Source organism: Dromaius novaehollandiae, chromosome 4 (assembly GCF_036370855.1).
Source record: "Dromaius novaehollandiae isolate bDroNov1 chromosome 4, bDroNov1.hap1, whole genome shotgun sequence".
NCBI classification, from domain to species: domain Eukaryota; kingdom Metazoa; phylum Chordata; class Aves; order Casuariiformes; family Dromaiidae; genus Dromaius; species Dromaius novaehollandiae.
In genome coordinates, this window is record NC_088101.1 from 78288961 (window position 1) to 78315102 (window position 26142).

Sequence of the window (26142 nt, forward strand, 5' to 3'; positions counted from 1 at the left end):
TTGGCTTTATGCCTAGAATAAATCTTGCAATTTGAAGGCCTGTTTACACAGTATAGTAATTGTCACAGAGGGCAAATTATCTTCTAGGTGAGTAACAGATTTTTGCCTTTTTCTGGAAGCAGTTCCCTAAAGAGATCAAACAATGTTATGTTCTCCTTCCACCATTCAAAGACAAAAAATATTCACCTCTGCAAATATAGGAACGGTACTTCTAGGTCAGTTAGTCTAGTCTCTGGCTGCTGGAGGCCATCATGTCATATAAACCTTCTGAACAGTTCTGCCCTCACCCTCTAAAACCAGTGCTGAAACTGGTGGTCCTGCTATGCACTCTTACTGTCATGTAAGAAGATGTGTTGGGAACTTGGGCTGACCATGCCACCTGAAACGATACATATGCGAACAAATATTCCTTGTTTTTTCTCATTTTTATTGTTTAGGAAGATGAATGTAGCAAATCATGGTACAATATATAATGCTAATAGAAATACAGACTACAGCATTCTTATCCAGATATTTGTCATCCTGCCACAGAAGCCTCAGTTGCAAGGGTTCAGTTTCTTACAGCTTTTAATTCTAACTGGAAAAATAGGTCATTATAGATTAAAAATAAAAAATCTATGACCCCCAAATTAACAAATTTTGATTCAAATGTGCCTGTATGATCAGAGTTCTGCTATTCAAACTGTAAAGATGAAACAAGGGTTAAAATTCAACCTTGTAATATATAGGCACACTGGGAGAAGTTTTCCAGCAAATCTGAATTTTTTCCAAATGTATTTTATTTTACTTCAGAACGCAGTATACAAACTGTGGCTCCACTTTTTGCTGCCTCGTATGCAGCCATTTTCTGAGCTGTTTCTCTGGCCATGAAGCCATGTTGAAGGATCTTGAACTGTCTTTCCCGACTGTCTTCCAGTTCTTTCCAATGGTTCTGCTGCAAAGAATTCTGCAGAAAAGAAACAAAGATATCAGACCGCAGAGATTATAACGGTTCTATTTAGATGATGCACTGAACTTTTACATGATAATCTGGCTGGCTGGCGACATATTCTACTTGCTAACACGACTGGGAAACATGTCAACTTCAAACTAGGCATGATGAACAGAAACATAACTTGATTGGGTTGCCCAGTTTAAGATGAATTAAACACAGCTGCAACACTCCACAAAATGTTAGGTCAAGACAAAATTACATCTGGATTTTTATGCTCCAATGCCACTACCTTATGTTCTCCCATTGCCAACAAATTATACTTAAAGCCATAAATGAACAAACAGTTGCAAAGATCCTCTCTATCAGACTCTACTGGTTTGCAGATTCAAAAACTAGGTTCACAAGGCAGCATTGCCAAGAAAGCTCAGAATAAACAGAAAACAGTGACTTTCTCATCTGATTCTTGGCTTAAAATGATAGAACAATGTGTTTTCTATTAATGATAAGTTTTCTTATAGTTAGTTTTCTAAGTTGTAATATAAATTCTATTTTATTAATTGAATAGTGATTTATGAATAAACTTTATCTTCACTTGTATCAGCACAAACTCACTGGGCCTAAAGGGCCATCACAAATGTAAATGAAGCCACAATCTGGACTTGGAACTTTAATTATAGGAGTAGGTCTCATTTTCTTCAATCTCTTGAGGACTCTTAAAAGGTAGCAGTATGAATAGAATGCTAGATAACTATTGCATAAAGGGAAGAATTCTTTTTTATAGTCACACTACCACTATTTTCAGCAATATGCAGTTCAGCTAGAGTAAAGATGCTGCTGGACATAACTAGCCAGAATTAAGCCACTTCTCTGTAATAACATCTGGATATGGTCAGGCAGAGCCCAACAGTACTGATGGAAGATACACCAAAATATCTAAATAATTTATATTAACCTTGAGGTTTTTCTATTGGATTTTTCTTACAGCTATCTTAACATTTGGGCAGAACTTAAACAAAAACACTGTGACGTCTTCAGAGACTTACAGTTAAACCTAATAAAAAGACAAAACCTAGTATCAAAACAGCTTTCAAACTCTGGCTTTTTTGCATATTCATATGACACAAGAGCACTCACAGAATCCCACATCAGGTAGTCAAAAGTTCTAGCTATTAATTTAAAATTTCTTTTTGTTGATTTTTTAAAATGACTCACATTTTAATTATATGGCTGCTTTCCTTTGAAGTCTCCATTTATGGCTTTCACTTTACTCTGGATCCTATTCAGCAAAGCTTTTAAGCATGTGTTCAAAGCCTCAGTTCAGAAAGCCATCTCAATTTAGGGAACGCTTTCCTGAATTACACCCTTGTCTGCGTGCACCTATAGTTTTGTTTTTTGAGGCCTGAAATGGGGATTCTGAGGGCAGCAAACACCAATACTCTGAAAAGATGGCACTACTTCAGTTTTTGAACTATACACACTTGAAAAATACAGTTTTCCTCCTCACTTGAATTTAGCTTCATCAAAGCTTCTCAGAAAACAGGTCAGGAATTATTATTTTAACAGATTGGGAGATATAGTTCTAATTTTACATTGGGCTAGTACAGCTTTTAAAAAGTGATCCTATCATGACTGTTCACTGCAGTGTTCCCTAAGCTGCAGTATATGTACTCTTGCTGGTATCTGAACCACTTCTAAATGTTAAGCACGTGTGAGGTGAAGGCAGAGGCCGCAGCAGTAGCAGCAGATCCTGACTGCTTGTCTTTAGACACTTGCCAAGGAAACACAACCAATGTAACCCATCAAAAAGCCTACAGGCCTAGTGGTGCTTCCATATCTTGATGTGGGACCAGACTGAGGAAAGGTGAGATAAAAATCATGGAGATGATAAAGTGGAACATGCCTTGGATGGAAGAGGAGGTCAGGGTCACAGCTGGGTGTCGCAGGATGTGTGTGATAGGGTGAGGAGGAGAGTTAGGGACAAGGGGTAAGGTCTTGTTTTGGTGGGATGAGAATATATGGTAGGAGGAGTGAGAAGACAGGCAACATATGGATGAGCCTTGGTCTCTGGTAGCAGATGTGATAAGAAGATGAGGTCGAGGCCGTGGTTTGGACAGATAGAAGACATGCATATACAGGAAGCAGGGGGTTGCTGTTGCCACTACTATATGGCAGCACCTGCTTTTGCCACCCCTACCAGTAGTGGCAGTTGAGCAGAAAAAGTCTGTGAACACCAGGTATATTGCAGATCGTTTCTCTTTATGTAACTCTCAGACCTTGGCTGATGTAATGTTGTTTTTCTGGGAGGTAATCTTTAAGAGTTCTGCTTGCTTTTTCCGCTCCATTGTTTTTTCCATAATCTTTTGCTGCAGGTTTAAAATGCGTTCATCTTTCACAGGCCTTTCACCAGACTGGGACTTTCTTTTCTTTTCTTCTTGCCTGCAAAACCAAAAGGAAACAAAAAGAAGGTAAAATAGTATCAACCTACAGAATAATCCATCTGAGCATATATTACTTTGATAATTATGAATTTGCTTTTGCCTCTGGGGACTAGCTAGACTGAAAACAGGTTTAAATCATATAGCTCAATGAATATGGTATTCACAACTTGCTTCTTGTTGTTTACAGAACAGCACTACTACACAGTACAAAATAATTTCTTCCCACAGATGCCATGATGAAAATATCAGAGGCATTTCAAGCCTGAAATACTTTAGGAAAAATATGTGGAAAACCTGCGATAATACTGCAGCTTTTTGCTTGTGAGAACTATGGCATCTTCTTTATATGATCATTAGCATTCATCTTGATTGCTGTATTCCTTGGCAAATAAAGATATTCTTTTCTGTGTAATCTCAATGCCCAAATTCAGAATCAATGGGGATGGGGATGTATTAATTGAGGTTAGTGGGTCTAGGTGGGCATAAATTGATAGTACAGTGTGTAGCATAAAAAAAAGGAATATGAGAGCAGTTATTTGATAGTCTTCCTTCTTTTTACTTTTTTTTTCCTCTGCTTTTATATTCTCTGGACTTTACATTTTATCAGTTTTTGCTTACTTTCACCCAGCTTGCACAATTTACTCGCAACTTTTTCATGTAGGTTATATCACCTCACACAGTGACTCACTTACTTACTTACATTCAACTTTCTCTTTTATTCAACATTGCTCTTGAATTTGGCTTAGTGTCATTAAGCTGTAGTATTAATATTACGTCATGAGCAGCTGTGATTCTCTGGCCCAGTTCAGAGCTAAAGTAAGTGTCAGCCCTACCAAAGGAGACATACGATTATATACCATATCACCAGGTTAGAACTGATGTCTTCTCTCAGCTGGCAAGGATAGCAGGGCTTTTTAGTTTTAGTCCAAGTTTGTTAAAAGGTCCTTTTGTTTTGCTGTAGTACAACATTTCTCTACAATTGTTTTTAGTGGAAACAACAGTAAGACTCAGAATGACCTGTTCAAGGCAGAGAGTGCACCGGGGCCTCGTTCAGCTGATACGGTAACTAACTCTATGAGTGGCAGGACTAATTCACTGACAAGTTGCCCCTTGGAATTGTTTTACAACAGAACTTTTCCCTTATCTCTTGGGTCTTACACTATAATGTTTTCAGTATAAGGCACACTCTTCTCAAGGAGCAGGAGAAAGAGGAAGGGGGAAGTCCCTTCTGATGCTAAAATTACCAGTTTGCTTTTAAAAGTGTCTGTATCAAGATCCCAGGGATCCAAATACTTCTTTCACCTTAGGTGAAATGGGTTTTGTCTGTCTTGCTAGCTTCACTTTTGCTGTGATTAATCTATGGAAAAAAGGGCACAGTTTAAATGGGCTTCTCATTTCCAGTTGCTTTCCCGAGACACTTCCTGCACTGCTCTGCTGTTTGCGTCACGGTATCTGGATGGGATAACACTTCCTTATCCTCCTTAATATAGTTACCTACTCTGTTACAGTGAGATTAATTTTTAACACTGAAGTCTAAAAAATTATGTTCTAACATATGTAAGTCTAAAATTATGCTCTATCAATTAATCTGATAGAGAACATGGATTATTTCTATTTGCACTGTAATGAGGCATTGCATTCAAAGGGATATAGGAGACTATAACAATACAGTTTTATGTAAACACTTCATGATTAAATATTGTCAGTGGGAATAAGCAACAAAACCTTTCATTACATGCAAATCCAGATTCTTGTAAATACAATTACAGGAAAAACAGCAAGAGGTTTAACATCATGAAGCAGCAGCAGCTGTTTCTGAATTAACATTGTAAATAGTTGCTTATTATCTGTCTAATGTTCAGTCTTCTCCTACATGAAGTCATGTGCTCGTCATCCACATTATTCCAAAAAGCAGACGGTTCCATAAATTTTCAGATGCTATACCACATCACAACGTTTCTAGGAAATTCAAAGAGGGGAAGGCATGAAAAATGGAATTTTAAAATTCTAGTGTTTTGTGATGGTCAGTAGAGAACTTCAAGGCAGAGAAAGCTCATACAATCTCTGTCTCCCCTATCACGTATTTCCTAAGAAAGTAAGGTAGCAGCCATTCAAAATGGGGTAGTACGTGTTTAGAAGAATCCTCTCCAGATTCAGTAGAAAATTGTGTGATAATTTATGAAAAAAAGTGGGAGTCCATCCATCTTACTCCGCATAACAATTCCCTGATTCTTCTCCTACACAGGGAAGCCAAGGAGGATCAGTGTCGGTTTGGACGGCCTCCCTGGAATAGCAGCTGCAGAATTTTGGTCACCATCCTTCTCCTCCCCACAGCACTTCATCTGGACATTGCCCAGACTTGGAGTGGGGAGGAGACTTGGGCAGCAGGCACCAGCATGTCCCTTGAAAATGAGCAGGAAACTAAGCAAGGCAGGAACATGAGCAAGAACAGAAATGGCTGGCTTCTGTGTGCAAGGCTTTGCTTAGGTGCCAGTGGGTGATGGGGGCACTGACATGCTACTGTCATCTGGGTGAGACAGACAAAAGGATCGTGTGGTGTTTCCTGGAGGAGCTTGCAGAGGAGACAGAAATTGAGTGCTTAAAGTTTTGTGGGATAACTTTCCTCTGGACAGCTTTAAAGCACATGAAGTCCCAGGGCCAGGCTAAATCTAAGCCTGTAAAACCCCCAAGCCACAGATAATGTGGATGGAAGGAGCCTCAGCACCAACTGTTTTGATCTACTGCTTGATTCTAATTGCATTAGATTCATTGCAATATAGACCTTGCCTCACCGAAATAAAAGGGAGTTGTACCTGAAGTAAGCAGGGAAGTTCCTGTAATACAGTAGCGTGTACTGAAACACTCAAAAATCTTTTGGTGTTCATTTTTGAAAGCTGATGAGTCAAATGTCTGTCCACTGCATATGCCATTGCTGACTTTCAAACTGTGTGAAATTCTGCCAATTAAAGGGATGTGCTGCATATATACTGACTCGTCTCCTCAAGAGTTCTGCAAGCACTCACAAAGCCATTGCTCTGATGGATGCCATGGCTTGCAGACTATTAAAGGCTGACGTCTTGGTAACTTTTCAGGATCTATTTCCTATTTTGTTTAATATAGTTCATTATATGTTATTATGTGCTTCTTTTGAGTTGATGCATGTCTGTTTGAAATTATATTGAAAAAACCTGCTTGGTAGGGACCCAATTAAATTTCAACTGATGCTAACCAAAACACATCTGTTTAGCAAAGCTTAGCTGCCATACCTTAGCTGATTAGCAGCAGCCTTCAACATAATGCAATTTAAGATACAATATGCAATTTTATGTTGATGCATACCAATATCTTGTGAGCACCACGGATAAGATTTCCTTTTCTATCCCTATAATTATTAATTAATTCTGTAAACATAATCATTTGATCTTTACTTCTCCAGTGTAGTATATCAGTGCAACACAAGCAATGAATCACTCACACTGATTTGATTTCAGGATTAAGGGTCTGTAAAGCATGTTTAACACATAAAGGCCATAGCTTGTTTAGAAAAAAACAAAAGCTACAGGAAATTTTTTAGTATCTGTTAATTGGCCAGCACGCCGTACTCCTACATTAACAGAAATACTACCATAGATTTGCATTCTAGATGATAATGCTATTAAACGCATTCTTGAAGAACAGCATTTCTGGAATACTGTGATGATGCTTCTCTACAGTAGATGATGCTTCCAAGTTACATATGATTGCCTGATAGCCATGAAAGGAAAAGTCTTGTAACATCAGGTTTCATATATAATGAAACTTTATATTTTATTTATTTGGAAAGCAATTAGGCTACATTAAAATAAAGTACATTTCTTTGTTACTTACCATGAATCTGAACAGAAGCCTGCAAATTAAGTGTTTAATTTCATTTGCATTCTATCATCTTTGGCATGGTGGTCTGTTCTAAATAACATTTCAAATGTGTCAGGACAAAAAGTGAAATAAAGCTAGCTTCTCATTCAGACATAGCTTATGTCAGGATCAGAACAGTTTTAGATCTGAATTAAGCCAAAGAGTCTATTTTAAAGAAACCCAGCACCATATGAAATCCAAAGGCTGCATATCTAGCATAACAAATGATTCTTTGAGAAGTTACTAGAGAAACAGATTTTACATGGTATACAAGCTCAAGCTCTAGTTTGAATCTCTAATGGAAAGTAGTGACTTGAATTGCTCCCACAGTCTTTTACAACACTGAATGCTTAGAGATAAGGGTTTATTTCCATGTCCAACTCTATTTCAGGTTCGTTAGTCTTAAAACCTTCTCTTTATGGATGTCATCCAAGAGAGGGTCATTGATCTATGCAGTCAATCCACTGGAGTTGCAGTTATTGATTCATTAAACTATCTTCTTAAGTACTAACACTGTCTTCTTAAGTACTAACAGTACGCCACTCTTTGGAGATTAACTATCAGCAACAAACCAAATTAGAGCTGGGACTAGTGCAAACTAGTTACATGAATACATCAATATGCTTTCTGTGATTGAGAATTAGAACTGGAAGACAAATCAATCATATGAATTGCACTCTAAGAAGCTACCTTTGGTACCTCAGTGATAAACACAAATCTAAGACACGTCTAAAGAGATGTGCTTTTAGCCTTATAGACTATGTCTTCAGAATCTCAGGATGAATGTCTGTTTGCAAAATAAATATGGCAAGATAGGGAGTAAACTACTGAATAGACAAAAGGGCAAAGATGAAAAATAACCTGCAAGGAAACAACAGCAACTAGTCAAGATGCAGTAAAAATGGCGTAAGATCAAGATGTGTGCCATGTTTTATACTTTCATACAGGCTTTCTTCCCGCTCAGCTTTATTTGTAAATAGTTTTAACTTTAATTTTATCGCTTTGTGGAAGGGCTTCTGCATATGTGAAGTATCTATGATGCTTATGGATCCTTTATGATAATAATAAATACAATAATGAATAATAGATATGAATAATGAATACAAAATTTGATCAGAGAGCCTGTAAGCAAAGATTTTTCTCTTTGATCTGCTGATATACTATATTGAATTTATTATTTGTTATTATTATAAGAAAATCTCCTTCCTATAATATCTTTAACTTCTAAAATAAAGCCTGCCCTTCCACACAAGAAATGAGGTTCAAAGAAGAAAAATATGGCCATATTAAGTAAAAATGAGAAATCACTTTAAGTAGCCATCTAGAATGATTCCAATAAAATCAAATTAGTTGTGATTAACTGAAAAGGAACAGAAGAAAGGCAGAGCTGCTTTTCCCAATATATGATCTTGGCTCTGAATCCTGGGGCAATACTGTCACTAGGCTAACGAGTGTCTTCAACCATAAATTCAAATTGATGAAAAAGAATTGTTAAATCTGAAACAAATTATTTCCAAGAAGAAAAGGGAAATCTGGGCCCCACTGTAATCTTTGGCAAAAGTCCTACTGATTTATAAAAGGGCAGCATTTTGCTCTATACTTGTTTTTCTTCTCAAAGGGCTAGCAAAATATTAACAAAGTTGCAATGCCTTAAATGCCACATGCTGTTTTATACTGACTTTAAAGCAGCTGCTCGTCCAAGTTCTGCTCTGAACAGGGAAATCTGGTCTAGTTTGTCTAGAAGAAGTTGTTCCTTCGCTTGTTTTTCATGAATTATCTGGTCTCTCTTCTCTTCCTCTGCTGCCTTCTGTGTTTCTCTGAGCAGAGCGAGGCGTTCACGTAGTTCCACTATTGACATTTCACAAATTAAACCGTGGCCACCAGTCTAGAGAAAATGAAATATTGGTTCAAATAACACTCTTTAAATAGCAAGGGAAGAGTAAATGAGTAAAACCAGAATATTTTGATTGTATTCCAAATCAGGCTGAATGTTTTGACTTCAAGAAAGATAGGCCTTAACTTGCTGTTTATCACAAATGGTTTCAGGCGGTAGATATCATCTTTTGTATTTGTAAAAATATAAGGGTCATAAAACTTTTCATGAAAAATGTTGAAATATATACTAGACTAATCATAAATGCAATGTATTTTCTGGCCAGAAAAAAAATAGTTAGTATATCATTTAGTTTTAATAAGAATTTTTAATTTTAATTTGAAATGTGTAATACTCTATATTTTTTAAGTTTGTAAAACCAGAAGAGAGTTTACTCTCCAAAATAAGTATTTTTTCTATCTGTTTCCAGATTATGGATTTGAACTATGATGTGTATCCACTGTTTTTATCTGAGAAGACTAGGAATAAACAATGCTTTGTACCTAGAAAATTCAAATCTTTATGCCCAGTGTTAAAATATTCAAACATGAATGTTCAATGTTTAATGAAGGGGCCCTCCAAAGTATGAGAGACATAGAGCTACTGAAGCGAGTCCAGCGAAGGACTACTAAGATGATTAAGGGACTGGAGCATCTCTCGTATGAGGAAGGGCTGAGGGAGCTGGGACTCTTCAGCCTAAAGAAGAGAAGACACAAGGGGGAATCTTATCAATGTGTATAAATATCTCATGAGATAGTGTACAGAGGATGGGGCCAGACTCTTTTCAGTGGTGCCCAGTGACAGGATGAGAGGCAACAGGCACAAACTGAAACACAGATAGTTCTGTCTGAACATAAGGAAAAACTTCTTTACTGTGAGAGTGACTGAGCACTGGAACAGGTTGCCCAGAGAGGTTGTGGAGTCTCCATCCTTGGAGATGTTCAAAAGCCAGCTGGACACAATCCTGGGCAACGTGCTCTAGGTGACCCTGCTTGAGCAGGCGGGTTGGACTAGATGCTCTCCAGAGGTCCCTTCCAACCTCAACTATTCTGTGATTCTGTGAAGGCTTTTTAAAATCCACTTCTGAATGAGAGAGATAAGGAGCCTAATTCTGAGATGTAATGAGAAACTTCCTCATCTTTGGAAGTCTGCAGGAGTTTGCAAATGAAGTCAGATCATTTCTAAAATGATTCATGAAAACTTGAAGTTTTCAACCCCTGCTCATACACATACTCTCTCCTTCCCTATGTCTACATATATATACATTTGCCTACATGGAAAAATTACATAACTACACAAATACTGAGCTTCTATGTAGTTTTGTTTGCAAAATTTCATCCATTTCACAGCAACTAATATTCTTTTGTCTACCTTAATATATTGTTTGATACACGTCTTTGGTACATATCTTGTGCCATGCATTCTGATGGTTATAATGGAATATATGGGTGCAGGAAGTTAAAGATGTTAATCTGATTGTTGCTATATGGTTGTATAACATTAAAAGTGAAACACTGGTTGGAATTTTGATCACAAAGACTCATTTCCATAGAACCAGTGACAGAAAATTAATGACAAAGTTTGGAAAGGATGAATGGGGAGCAAAAAAGAACTGCTCTTCCAAATTGTATTTTTGACAATGAAATTATACGATAATGATAGACATATGTAATCAAAACTCATTACAATCCTTTTAATGGAGAGAAATTATTCAGTTTAAGAGCCTGCATTTTTTCAAGCAATCCTTTTTAGCAGAAAACAAAAAAGTCCATGTATTGAATAGTGAGTTGGTTGTTGACATTTTGACTTCCTGCTTTTGGGCTTTTTACAAAACAGAACATGGAAGGGAAGAATTAAAAATGGGAAAAGAGAAGGATGCTCAGTCACAGATAGATGCTCAGATTGTCAGTTTGGCTGTAAGAATTGACTTGGACCCAGTCCCTCTTCTCTGGTCTGGGATGCCATCTAAGCAGCCTAATAAGGTGATCATTCTCTGGCTGTGCAGAGCAGCATTTCTAAGAATCAGGGGGAAAGCCAACGGAGAGGAAGAAAAAAGTAATGGGGAAGTGAAAAGGGAAACACAAAGCAGAATAAGACAAAACAGCATTTTATATTTATCAGGATTGGCTATCTGCTTCTACAGCAGTGGTACTTAACTGGGTTTATTATTGAGTTATTCTGAAGAGCCTAATGATACAAGCTAATCAATGAATGAGAATGTGTCATGGGCGACCTTCCCTGAGGACGCTTCCAAGGTTTCCAAGGGTTTCTCCTACAATTTTGGTACCCATAGCTTCTCTTTTTAAAACTTCAAAAGTTAGGCCAATAAGAAAAGATCATCGCCTCACTGCTTTTTTCACCAAAACTTTCACTCTCCAATGTTGGGTTAGTGGTTTCTGCTTCCACACTCCTCACATTTACCAGACTAAATACAAGTCAAGGGTACCTTCAGTAGAAGATTGATAAAAGGGTTCAATATTAATCAGTCTTTTTCTTGCACCTCTTTTATCAACATTTACTACCATAGACTATTGAAACAGTTAATGATCACTTATCTCCTTCTCAAATTTGAATTTAGAGTGAATTTGCAAATACCAAGTGTTATACCACCTTGCCACCATTCTGACCTAGTCAATGACTGTGAAGTTGTATTAAGAGGAAGTGAAAAGAAAATGTTTTGGAACAGGGCACATGTACCAGTGGTTGTGTGTGGGCATGGCAAGGATACACTGAAAAGTTCTAGAAAAGAGAATTTCCTAGAAGTGTAAAATGGTAAAGATTGAATACTTTGAGTGTCTGCATTTCAAAAATATTCAGTGAAGGCAGTGAAGTGTTTCCAAAAATATGAAAAGTTCTGTTCTTGTGCAGTATATAATGCTGGTGCTCAGGCAACTGAAGTGCCATCAAGGGAAGAACTGGGTACTTTAAAAATGATGAGAATAAGTCAGAATTTTATGGACACATATTTAATTTTAGATAGTCTGAAAAAGCCTTTTAAGAAAGAAAAAAACAAGGCAAGCTATCACCAGAAGTGGGCTAGTTCAAATCTGAATGCTATTGTAATAGTGAATATGAGGGAATTGTGAAGTAAACTGAGAGATATTGTTCAGGTCCATTCTTTTCTACTTGCAATATGACCTGTATGGCCACCCCATTATCAGCAACCTTACACTTTGGTAACCTTACACATAGCATAAGCGTGATTTGGAGTGAATTTTTCAAATAAGACTTGAAACCTGCTGTGTTCTTTTGCTTTGCCTTTTGAGATGAGCTAGATGGGAAAATGTATTTAAAGCCATATTCTGCACTTAGAAACAAACAGGATTTCTGTGGAAGCTCTATTTGAGGGGTCGACAGGCACTGTAAATGGCAGTGAAATGAACTAGGTTCAAAAATAAGAAAGTGCTGACATTCCAATCACCTTCATTGTCCTGAATTGAGAGCCTGCATCATTTTACAGAAGTTGTTGTGATTGAAAAAGTAATGACATTTCCGGGTCTGACTACATTATACACTTGTGTCTTTGCAGCTTGCACTCTTCTGACTGAACCATCTGGGAAACAAATGTGCAGTGAGACCTTACTAAAGGTTCTGTTTAGGGATGACAAAATGCACAACTCTACCTAGAAGCAATGAAAAACCAATAGATTGGGGCACATTTCTGTCATTTCCATGCAGATAGTTAACAGTATCTGTGGTACACAATAATTTCCCGTACTTTTCACTTTTTTTCCTGTTTTTCCCATTGTGGTTTGGTAGTATTTCTCCAGGGATGGCTGGAGTGAGTCTGGGCTTGACTCTGATAAAAAAAGAATTGCCCTCCTTGGCTGGAAAAGAAGAAGTGGAGGAGAAGCCAAGGAGAGAAAAGGAGGATGGAACATTCAGGGAGTTGATTTTATTCTTGTTCACTTACTCCACACTTTAAGATAATACGTTTTCCAAAATCTGGATAAATGAGATGGAGTATTTATCTGCAGGGCTGCAAAAAGAGTAGGTAGCTTTGGAACCAATGAAACCAATGAATGGCTCAGTTCTTTTCAGAAGAGCAGGAGATAAAATGAAAGCATCATGTTGGCTGTCCACCAGCCCCACAGAAGGAAGATGTGTTCCCTTCTGTATGGTTTCTGCAGACTAACCATGGATGTTTCCTTTTTTGTGATCTTCAGTTTGAATACTCAAAAGAAAGGAAAGAAAAAACAGAAGGATTATATTTAAAACTGCTAATTTCATTTTATATTATTCTATGATATTATTCTTTTCATTTTGGATATGGGAAATGGAAGAGTAGCTTTCAGCTACTGTGCTTCTGGTTTAGTGGTAAGATAACAGATTTCTGTATTTATGAGTCTTGAAATTCTGGAAAAATGGCCACTTTGCAAGAGCAGAACAACTCTATCATATGTGCTACAAGTCCAATGTCAGATGTATCAGCTGTTGCTTTGTTCATGGATAGTAAACCCATCAAGTTTGGCATACATTTCCTGTGGACTTAACCATGTACACACAGGTCAGTTGCACAGTGTGTACACAACACATCAGAAAGTTTTGGGTTCAGAGGTTTTGGGTTCACTAGACAATCTCTTTAATATACCTAAATGTTGACAATTTCAAAAGCGCAGGAGATTAATTTTGCTAATAACCATGGCAGTCGCCACTGCAATATCAGTCCAAACTTTGTGTTTGAACATGAGAGCCCAGGACTGAAAGATGTGTGAAGGCTGATTAGATGTTTTAATCACCTGGCATTCTCTTTTTGAAAGTTTTATAAAATCTGGATCCTATTGGCAAAATACACAGAAAGTTCAAAGGGCCTAAGATTTCACTTACCATTATAATATTCTTCATGGCAAAATTTTCATTTTAAAAGCTTTGTGGAACTTTCCAGTTCATATCTAATCTTTGTGCCATGGGGGCACTGTGTATCCAGACAGCAATATATCTGCATGCAGTACGTAATTCCTCTGAATATGTGAAACATACAATATGCATTTATGAAAAAACAATCATTTTTCCTTTTGAGCTTACCTCAGTTAAATCAACAAACTTGCTTTTGAGGCTTGGTAAAGATTCAATAGCTCGTATTTGTTGAATCAATTCATATCTTTTCCTAAGCTTCTCCTCTTCTTCTTCTAAAGCTTGCCGAAGAAGTTCTCGATTTTCCTCACAAACTTCCTGAACTGAAAGAAAAGAATGAATCTCTGTTAGCTGGTTGCATATTTTAACAAGTAGTCCATCTGGAGAAGAATTCATATGCACTTGTGAATAATGATGATAATAATACTGATGTAAAGGTACTTGAAGGAACAATCTGTCATTGGTAGGAAGAATGATGAGAGAAACAAATGATTACTTCCCACTCCAGTATCTATCATTCTATGAAACACATAAACATACTGTATACATACTGTATACATACATAAAGTAGACAATTTGAATTATGGTTTTGTGATTTATGTTCTAATTAAGATGAAAAATTGTAAAATGTAGCAAAATGCATACTATTTCATTATTTAATAAAAGGATCCTATACAATAGCAAATATTTAGTTTTTTGAGCTACATATATCCTAGAAATCACTGAATTTCAAAAGCTGCTAGGCTTTGCTAGGCCATTCAGATTTGCTGTCTCCCCTCCCTCAACTCTTAATGATGCAAGCATGGAGAAGCACAAGCAGAGAAAACACTCTTCTGCTCACCAAAATATGCACAGCCTGTTCTTACACTAGACGTTAACATGGCCCTGCACTGAAATAAGTATAGTCATGCCAGTCAGAACACCCTTCTGCTCAAAATTCATTAGCTAATGCATTAAGCGAAGAATTTTCTTTAAGAATTATTGAGGATGAGTAACATCTTCTCCCTTCCTCCTAATCACTGGTCTGTCTTGGAGGTACTGCATCCTTCTCCCTTGTGATATTGTCCTTCTAGGAGATGTCTTTTTTTCATTAGCCTTTTTCATTAGTCATCTTCTCTGGCCTGTCATCTCTGGAGAAGACATCTTGAGCTATGATTCTTTCAAAGTGATTGCTATGCAAGTCTTCTCTTAGTGGCATGAATCACAAGAATCTGAGCTGCATGACTTAATTTCACAGTCAGAACAGTCAATCACATATACTACTTCTAGACTGAGGGAAAGGAAGATGCGGAACATCTAATGTTGTATTTTTCCCTTTTAAACAAAGAGTAATTCCCATGGCCAGTAGCTTAGAATTTCTGATCTGCCCATTACCAACTTGTTCACAGGAATGTATATTCTGGATCTTTCCTTCATCTTCCCTTCCCTTTCAATAAAGACTGTAATTGCCCCACTAAAATAAAGTCATTTGGGGACATTTGACATCATCTCTCATTGTTTTGACAGTATATAAATACCTATTTGCTGTTTGTATTTCTGGAGCTTTACTTTTGCTTGCTTTGCATTCTTGTGTCCTTCCACGACCTGCTCCACCAGCTCTCTCATTTCTTTCTGTTCCTGTAGACGTTTCTCTGCATACTGGTGCATCAACTCTGCTTTCTAAATCCCAAACAAACAGGTCAATAAAAGTCCTTATAACTGGTGATCTGAATGACTCAAACCATTGAAATAGTGAAAGGACAAATGGATCCAAAGGACTACATCATCCACAAAATTAACAAAGGACAACACAGAGACACAGATTTAAGACTCCTCTCTCTACCTTTTATTTTCCCATATGATCTGACAGTCCCTTATGACATTCCCATATGATATTTATATGACATCTGCACTGCTATTTCCCAGGACTCTCTCCAACATGTTCCTAAGAGTAGATAAAAAGGCATCTCTGGCTCTTGTCATAGGATACCCAGATGAGTGCCAATCTAATGCATAGCTGGTTGTAACTACAGGATCTTCTTGGGCAGAAAGTGCTTTTTCAGCCATCATGTTCCTTTCTTTGTCAGAGGAAATGAACAGGAATCAGAACTATCATTTGGCAAGATTTTCCCAAAGCATGAGTCCTTTCTGTACTTTCTATTTTAGATGAAAGCCAAGAATTTTAAAAGAAGGGGGGGGGTCATTGTGACACCTGTTGGTGAATGGGGAAGAGCTGCTTAGCACTCCTGGAGAACTCCATATGGATAGGAGTACCCTGCTGGCATCTGTTGGAAAGTAAAGGGAACTGCCTGAAACCAGTCAGAATAGGGCAAGTCTGATTTGCACATTCCCAAATCAAAGCATATTGGGACTTTTCCGTTAAAAAAATAAGCTTACTTGCTCTGAAACTGAGGTGAACATAAAAGTTAAAATCATGTTGGAATGATTGTGAGCAATCACACTATGCTCAGCTGAACACAGTAGGGTTCATTCTAAGTCATTGCTGCAGTCCGTCTAGGTAAACTCATTGCCAAACAAGGTTGAAAGTTTTTTTTGAGGAACAGAAAAGGAACCCATTAAGTATGTCTTCCTTTTGCAGTAAGCCTCTACGAAGATCTTGTGCATTTATGGTACCATCCTAAGATGCTGAGGCACTGCAGAGACATCTGTGAGAGGTGGTCGGGAGAAAAGTAGCAGCCGGCCCAGAGGGCACAGCAGCAAACCTGGCTAGTAGAAAAGAAAAGCGGCGGATGTAGCCTGTGGCAGTGACTATTAAAAATACTATATCTACAGTATTTGTTATTTCATGAGCACTTGTTTAGCTTATAGGAAAAGCATTGGAAAAACAAATGTGAATTGGAGGGGAAAGATAGAAAGATCTAGCAATGTTTTTGAGAAAATGTGATTTGCCAGATTGGAAACTATGTGGAAAGGTATTTCTTGACATGAGTATTCAGCTATCAATGTTATCTAAAAAGGGTTCTCTGACTGATTTTTCCCACAAGAGAGGCTCATGCATGTCAGATAACATGAAGTAAATTGAATTACATCAACTTAAGAAAACAAATACTTTTATATTTGTGGCTCTCAGTTAACAGTATAAGGAAATCAGTCATATATTGGTGATTTCATTGCAAATGGTACTTAATATGTCAGTATCTGTACAAAAAGGATATTCACAATGACAGGAATGCAGGGTAGAATATTTTTCCCTTCTGTTTTTATTGAATTTAATTCATAAACGTTATCAATCAAATCAAATACTTATAAAAAGCACTTCAAATATATGAGCATTTCTGTGTCTGGAAGTTATAGCACGATTTTTCCATTGTTTGCAGAGTGCAGTGAGTAAAGATGTATAGAATTTCTACACCTACTTACAGTAGATATAATCTATGATAAGCTTTGCGCTGATTGAATATAAGCAAAATCTCCTCAACACTGTATGTATTACCTCTTCTCTCATTAGATCAGCTTTCTTCTTATTTTCTTGAATTACATTCTGATGGGCTAGAACTGCCTCTTCATGACTTAGCTTCCCTTGAAGCCTCTTACACTCTGTTTCAGCCAGCTGCTCTTCCAAATCTTTTCCACGCATCTGTTTTTGCCATTCCAAGAATTCAGATGGGTCTCTGGCCCCTCGTAGCAAATTTTCAATTCTGCAAGAGAGAAGAAATGGTATGCTATACCAGGGGTCTGGTTTAGCCCTGCCTTGGTTTGTAGAACATCTCTAGTTGTTTGTTGTGATATAAGGATCTCTGCAGAGAAATAAAACCAGTCATTGCCAAGTCATTTAACAGGTGTATTTGAACTCCAAAGGATGTCTCTAAGAGGTGTTCCTAATAGGTGGAAAGCCTAGAAAAGCCAGGCTGAAAGAAAGTGCATGAGGGCATGGACTTGTAAGTTTTCAGTAAAGCCAAGCCCCAAAAGAGAGCAAACTTTATCCACATATGGATTCTCATAGTAATTAGGAGCAAGGAGAATCAGGCCAATGGAATGTACATTTTTTTCAGAGCAATTTATAATTTAGAGTTTTTCTCTGCTTAGAGGTGGAAGGAACTTGTACTTTTTCTCTTTTGGCAATCTTCTGGGCTACTTTAACACAGCGAACTAAAATCTTTTTCCCTTAATTCCATTTCTGTTTTGTATTTTGTCAATTAAATAATACTATAACGTTGTAATGAGGCAAAGAAGTATTCAGCTATTAAGCAAAACCACATTCTTATTTACTGTGCTTGCTGAGAGAGAAAAGCATAGCAAAGCTCCAGGGCAGGCCCTTTAAAGTCCTGCAGCAAAGGATTGAATGAGCCAAGAATTAGGGCAGAGACACAAAAATGCACAGTGAATCGCGCCTTACTGCTGCTCCCAAATGCATATATAAGTATCTGTTCCATGTTACATGCAGCTGAAGATTAAATCTCATGAATATACAATAGTGCTAAGTTAAAGGGTAAATCTATTCCTTCGCTGCATGGACCAAAATTCTGCAGGATAGAGTGAACAATATCATGGATAATGTATAAAAAAAACCCTCACTGTACTTACGCAGCTGTTAATGATAGGAGATAGCACAACCTGAGTGATGTGTAATATCTTATTGCTAAAGTCCTGATTCACATATCAAAATCTGCTAGACCCAAAGACCAGATCCACTTTCTGCCATCATTCCAGGATTTAAAATGCTAACAAAGTTTAGTGCTCAGCCTGCTAAGTCAGGATGATCAGTAATAATGCTAAATCAAGATTACATGATGTAGATTTTATCTTTATTAAAATTGTTAGTGAAAATTTCCTGCATTTTTAGTTAGAGAATACAACCTGCGGTGGCTGTTCAGGAGTCACTCTCTGCCTACTTAATGTTAGCTGAAAACCTATGCTGATGAATAAGCCACAGTCAAGATTCCTTATGTCAGAACCCTGAGTGCACCAGCAGGACCTGCAACCTCTTACTCACCCCTCTCTCCACTCCCCCAAGGATTTAGCTGCCTGTGTTCAAGGCCAGCTCTGATGTGGTGCACCCATGTAACCTCAGATCAGACTGCAGTGAAAAGAACTGTGTGAGGACGAGCTGTGAGAAGTCCTGTTGTGTGTGTAGGGTTCATCCCTGTTTTGCTTGAGAGCCACATTTCGGCTCACGTCAACAACTTTTGTCCTTGCCCGAGCTATGTTGTAGATATGCCTGTGCCCAGCCTTGTACTTCGTTGACCCTGTCTCATTGACTTGGCCTCCTGGCTTGACCTCAGCCCCGACTCATCACTATGGACTCATCTGGCAATCACTGGACTGTTGGCTGACCCTGGTTCCTGTCACTGAACCTGCTCTGCCTGCCTTGCCCGGGTTCTGTGGGACTGAGCCCCTTGCTGGTGAGGACGCTGCTCCTGCATGCCTTGCTTTCACCCTCAGCTGCTGGCTTACCCTGCCTTGTGGAGCAGCATGACATAAGTCTTCCCTGACACCTTACTATGATGGAAAAGGACAAGTAATTTTATATACATGTAAACAAGTTAATGTATAAAATTTGGTATGTAATTGACCACATAAAATTGAAGAAAATGGAAGTATAAGAAATGATTTGACTTCATAGATGTGCATATACATTTTTATAATGGACACATAAGCAGATATGCCTTTGGCTCATTACTTATTCAAGGGAGTCAGAATATATCTAACATGTGGTTTTTATTGGAATTTACAAGTGGGCACTACCCACAGTGTGAATCAGAACACAGTCACACTGTATAGCACCTACAGTAAAGCCATGACTTTAATGTAGTCTTCATTTTAGTCCACTCTTCTCTTTATTTGTCACCTATATTTGCAGAACAGTTTCCTAATACCTTACAATAGACCCATTATGTTAGTTTATCTAGAGTTTACCTAATTATTTTTAATGTGGTTAATTATTCTATATCAAGAGATATGAAAAATAATCTGAGGAGGATGCATGATTGTACCTCTTGAGCTCCTGTTCCATTTTCCGCTGATAGAGGGCACCCTCTCTTAAAATAGCTGCTGCATTTAATTTAATAGGTATATTGTCAATCTGTTAGGAAAGGGAATGTATATACTGTAGTTAGTAATGTAAACCATAAAACAGAGTATAAAAACATTTCAATGAGTTAAATAAATCGACCTAAGACAGCATAAATTTTGCTAAAGTATTCATCTAGCATTAATCTGACATTAACAATGAAATTGCATGCTGTTCATAAACCACTCAAGCTGCTTAAAAAATCAGCAAAGTCCCCCAAGTGGATTATAAATTCGTAATCGCTCTTGGACCATGTCAAATCCCATAGAAGGTGTTCACTTCCTTTCATTTTTTCAGTACTCATATGCACAGTGTGCATGAAAACTTTCCAAGAGGAAAAAGATTCCATCTGGCTTGGAAAAGGAAATAAACTGCTTCCAACATAATTTGTGTGTCTATCTCTGAAAGAAGATAAGTTATCCAAAAACACTGAAGTAAAACATAAGCAGTACCTTTCACAGGAAGGTCTCGAATGTGTTTTGTAAATAATGTTTTAATTTAAAATACTTCTAATTGGCATCACCAATCTCCATATCCATTTTTTACACAGTAGAAGCAAATCACAGATTTACTGACTTTCACTCTTCATGGTGTTACTTGGGTGAGATCCTGTGGCTGCTTTGCAGTTCTTCAGAGTATTGCCTTAGGACTAACTGCCAGACAACCTCTAGATACTGAGAGGGGAAAGGGAACAACCTCTCTGCCAGTTACAAATGCTCCTTGCACAAGTGGACTATTCAGAAGACAAGATATATCAGCTTTGCAGGTGCATATAATTGACCCGATCTGAACAGAGGCAAAGTGGTGCTGGTGGGATAAGAACTGGAATCATTCCTGCAGGAAACAAAACTTAGTCATGATACTTACTAACTTAAGTCCAGAGAAGTTTTGTGTCTGGAATCCAAACATGTACTCACACTCCAAATTAACACCTTAATGAGTGGCAGAGAAACGGATGCACAGAATCACTCAAGCTATGTACCACAAATATTGTATGAATCTACTGCACCGTCTACTGACATACATGAGCTAACTGGAAAAGAAATGGGATGTTTCATAATTGATAATAATTATGTAGGTTGAGGATAACAAACTTAACCTAGAAATTCTTAAGTACAATTACTGTATTTCCCACACAGATGGCATATTTTGATAGAAAGAAAATTAATTACCTGCCTATTTCTTAGCAAAATGATGAGAACGCAAAGAATTTCCAAGAGGAAACTAAAGAAATGTAAGTACTTTCTTCCTTTCCTGTTTGACTGAGTCCTGTTTAACTCAATATACTTACTCTTCTCAGTGTCTAATGATATCCTTCTTTCCTCTTTGGCCCATTTCTCAGCCTTTCCCAATGTCTTCTGCATTATGTGAACATTCCATCTCCAGCCTGTATTTTATACACTATACTGGCAATAGAGTGGAAGTTTTCTCTGACATATGTAGAAATTTTAATATTTTGGGCAATTTCATGCTCTGCATTTCCTAACTATAATTTGGATAGAGAACTGAACTGAGACTGATTATGGAAATCATTTTAATTTCAATTTCCCAGTTTATTAAACAGAAATATGACTGAAGCCCATATAGTCAAAATAACTAGGACTCCCAAAATATATGCAGACAGGTATAAGTAAAATAACTGAGTAGATTCTTCAATTTCATGTGATATCAGTGAATATTTAAACTGTACTCTTTCCCTTTCTGCCATGTGATACCTTCCCCTTTTTCAAGCTGGGAAAATGGAAACAATCTGGCAAATTGGAAACTGTTGTAATTCTTGTGGAAAACATTGTATTCACTACTTCCACCTACCAAACACATGATAGCTCACCAAAACCAATAAATATGTAGAGAGTAAGGCCTCATATAAGCAAGAACCAGAATGAACCAGAGTAATGAGGAATTTGTACCGTCTTATGCTTGCAGTGGAAAAGGCTGAATAAAGATTTTTTAACAGCACTGAGAAATAATCTTTGGCTGCACGTAACAAATGTGCCTGACTGAAATGAAAAAATGTATATATTATACTGTGGATATTTTAATAAAGCGGGAAATAAAAATACTACTTGGTTAAAACATTATATAATTTCATTATTATGAGGAAGGATTATAACCTCATTTATACATCTTGGATAAACCTTTCTCTTAGGCCTTCAAACTTGTCTGCTCAGAGACAGAGTTGCTCAGGAGGAAATGCAACAGGAATAGAAAGTATTTTAAAACTCCATAACAACATGCCTGTCTCAGCTTGTTACAGCAGCTTTTTGAGTATCACCTAGCCAGCCTTTAAGAGAAATATGTTTAGATGAGATAGAACTGATTGTGCTCCTAGAGAAGATACTAGCAAGTGTTAAAAATGTCCCTGATCAATGCAGTAAGATACTAGATCCATATTTTTCTTTGTGCAATTTAGGCAGATGGTTTGATTCACACCAATCAGCAGTTAAGTTTCAGTATTTCAGGTTATCAGAAAAGGAAGTGGAACATTCATAGACTTAAATCAATATCACATAATTATAGGTCATGTGTGTTTGGATTAATTGTGTAAATGTTTCCCCCCTTTTTTTTTCTCCTTTGAGTGCATAGGGAGCTGGGATCTTACTGCTTTCCAGTAATTCAAAAGCAAGTGGACATACACACACATTCATAAAACAGCATTTTTTGGAGATGCTACTGGGTTGTCAGGAAGTAGACTGCTTAAGGGATTAGAGATAACTCCAGGATGTGATCAATGTCAGACATGCTTCAGAAATTGTTGCTAGAGGCCCAGTATCCCAAACAGGGAATAAGTCTCTCCAAAGTGTGTATGAGCTATACCTAAATACACAGTTTTAAAGAGTACATAGATTGGCACACAAAGTGTTTGAGGGCACAATACAAGCACAGCTTCTGCATTCAATTATTCTGGTATGAACTTGATACAAATGAAAAGTGACAGACTGAATGATGTAAGACTGAAGATTATCTGTAGCACAGTAATTGCAGAAATACCAGTGTGAGTTTTCATGTGCTATATACCATCATGGGTGAGTAGTCATTTCCATGTTCACAGTTCTCTGATCCTTGGAAATCACAGCAGAGAAGCAATCAGTATAGTGGATTTTATGACTTGAGTACGTGTCTAAAGGAAACAAGATAAACTTCCAGACTGTTTGTATATCGTGTATCAGAAAGTCATTAGTTGGAATCATTGCTATTAATTCTTTAGGATCTCAGTTTGAAACAGGGATTTACAAATACAAGATTCTTCTGTCCCTATACTGAGTTCTTAAACTATGGGTTCACAATCTTTTTCTCTTGTGGGCTATTCTTGACCCTCAACATTTTATGTAAAAACTCCTCTGTAACTGAAACACTGTTAAGGCAATATGATTACACTGCACAACAGCACACAGCTTACCCCGGGCCCTCAGTGCACTCTCAGGCCTTAGTTGCCCTGACCAGTCTCACTTGAGACCTCCACCCATCTCCTCTACTCACTGGTCCAGGAGCCCCATTGAAGCTCAGGTCTGGGCCTCAGTCCTTGCCTAAGCAATGCTAGAGGTAGTTCTGCTCCTCATCACCTCTCCAGTTCTGTATCCTGCTGTCCTGACTGGACTTCCAGCATGGACCCGGAATTATGTTGTAGCTGTGTCTCCTGACTGGACTTCCTGGGTAACCTCACAGGTCACAGACCTCACACATTACCTTGCTTTGTCTGATAATCACTAGGCTGTCAACTGAAAACTGTCACCATCAGCAACCTTGTCCTGTTCAGATACTGGGGGCCTACGTCCTGGTCGGTGAGGCACTGCCTGTGGTTTGGTTACCCTTCACTCCTGGCTTGTCTTTCCCCATGGAGCAGTTGCACTCTTGCTGCTCCCTGACCATTTCCCTGTGAATTGTCATTGGCCGATAGGCCCAAATTTATGAACCACAGACCAAATCCACCCAGTTCTGCTGGCCACAGAACCTCATGTAAAACTACAGATTCCAGTAGAGTTCGTATCAACACAGAATTGGCCTGTGTGTTTTTCCCTCCAATGTTTTCAAGTACATCTGACAACTGTACCTTAAATGTTACTCACCCTGCTTTGGATCTTTTGAGCCTGGAATGTTGGCTTACTCTTCATACTGTCAGGTGTATTCTGCAATTCAACCCCCAAATACATTATTTCATCTCAAAGGTAGGTTTACAAATACTCAGCAAAAAATGTCAGATCTTTACTGAAAACCATTATCTTGAACATTCTTCTAGTGTAACAAAGCTGATCACAGGGGGTATATTTTGCTATATTTATATCCTCAAAAAATTGTTATGTACACCCAGTTCAGTGGGGATATTTAGTCTCAAATGACTACACAAAAGTGGGTCCAAATAAAAAGTTATTGCAAAGATTCTTTGATTACCATAGAATTATTGGCTAAAATAATGACAAAAAATGTAACAGTGATGTTTTGTTTGACTATGAAATACTACCTATAGAACATGAATAGATGTGGTTCTTAACTGAAATATAGATACTGGGAAGACAAAAGAGGGTGTCAAAGCATACTTCATGAAATTATTTAATAATGATAGAATTCTACTAATGGTTAGTAACGTCATTCTGTGATGTTAGCTATAGATACTGATGTGAAAGTATCTGGATATCATGGGGATGAACATGTTAGTATATTACATAATCTAAAAATAATAACATGGATGTGAAATGACAGCACTGCTATAAATAATAGCACATAATTCCTCACCCTAAATAAATAAAAAATTTTCAAGTACTTTGAGATATTTTTATATACCACAGTCATTTTTCATCTTTGTACCACAGGATTTCTAGGTAACAAAGTATTTTGTAACATACCTTTCCCTTTTCAAGCTTCATAGTCGCACACCTGAACTGGTTAGCATTTGCTTTCAGAAGCAGATCCTAAAATTAAAGTCATTAGCTTAAAAAATATGGTACATTTGAATTCTCTACTAAGAATTTTCCATATGAAAAAGCCCTGCAGCCCCGACCAGTACACTAATTTGTTTCCGATGCATGAAGTCTGGACTTAGTATTGATACGAGTTTTCATTCCTGATGAAAATCTTGCAGTAGACAAGGTTTTCTAAATAGTTCGACCTGGTTGTACCCTTCGCATAGGGCATCAGGCCTTCTGATAGATAGGTCTGCCCACAGGAAACATGTTACTTATTTGGAATTTGAGTTAAAAGCCTGATAATTATCTATGGCACATCAGTACCACAGGCAGTAACTATTTCCATAAAGGTAACAAACAATGGCCTTTTTGTTTGTTTGTTTGTTTGTTTGTGTTTTGACAGATGATGTAGAGGATGATCGGAGTACCAAGGATTGGCACATTCATAACAGTAACTCCACCTATCATTTTAAAGGGGGAAGCACAGGCAGCCAGTATGAGAATTACCACATTTCTGGTTTTTAGATATTTCTTTTGATTGTAAAGAGAAATCTTTAAGTGTGAAATGCAGAGTAGATCTTCCAGTGGAATTCTGGACAGTAGCTGCCCATAACGCCAGTGCTTCCAGAGGTTTGCTAGAGTGCAGCTTCCAATGTTCTCATTCCTTTTTACAGTTGTTCAGACATGATACTTACAATGGCAGCTATTGCTTTTCCAAAAATGCTAAGAAACAAATGACATTTCTTACTGCATATTTCTTTTAGGACCCACCATTTCAGCTTGTCTAGGGAACTGACCTTTGCGAATGCTTTGGATGCCTTTATAACATTCCAGAGACAACAAAAACTGCTGTTATTGCAGCTATAATTTCTGTGGTGGTTTTGCTTTGTTCCCTTTATTCATGCATTTCCTCCACTGAAGAATGTGACTGGTAGTTAAGTGATTTTACAGTTGTCATAGATTTTTGACAATATAGGCACTGTGATATCTTACTTTCCTTTCCCCATGTTTCTAGGAAGTTTGTGCGTACAAATAAGCACAAGGACAGATAAGCAAGTGCTTTCTGCACAATGTGGAAATAATAAAAGGATAAAAAATAATGCAGTATTGTTTGATAATGAAGTACCAAGCATAGGCAATGAGATAGGCCACTAAAAAGAATGCAAAGTGTATTGCCCTAGAATCTATCAGCCATTAAAGCATTTACTACAGTTTGTGAACAGAATCCAATGCCCCTT

General features: G+C 37.6%; 1 protein-coding gene across 2 annotated transcripts in view; it reads right to left on the bottom strand.

Moving 5' to 3' along the window:
• Positions 1 to 406: 406 nt before the first annotated feature.
• Positions 407 to 26142, bottom strand: part of CFAP99 (cilia and flagella associated protein 99) — a 60661-nt gene continuing 34925 nt past the window's right edge. For both annotated transcript variants that reach the window (XM_064511520.1, XM_064511519.1), the window contains 9 exons: positions 24845 to 24910; positions 24071 to 24130; positions 19927 to 20015; positions 17427 to 17631; positions 15511 to 15652; positions 14165 to 14316; positions 8946 to 9151; positions 3208 to 3370; positions 407 to 946 (listed from right to left, as the gene is read on the bottom strand). In XM_064511520.1, coding sequence (XP_064367590.1) covers positions 779 to 946; positions 3208 to 3370; positions 8946 to 9151; positions 14165 to 14316; positions 15511 to 15652; positions 17427 to 17631; positions 19927 to 20015; positions 24071 to 24130; positions 24845 to 24910 — 1251 coding nt within the window. In that variant the 3' untranslated portion in view covers positions 407 to 778. The remainder of the gene's footprint in view (positions 947 to 3207; positions 3371 to 8945; positions 9152 to 14164; positions 14317 to 15510; positions 15653 to 17426; positions 17632 to 19926; positions 20016 to 24070; positions 24131 to 24844; positions 24911 to 26142) is intronic.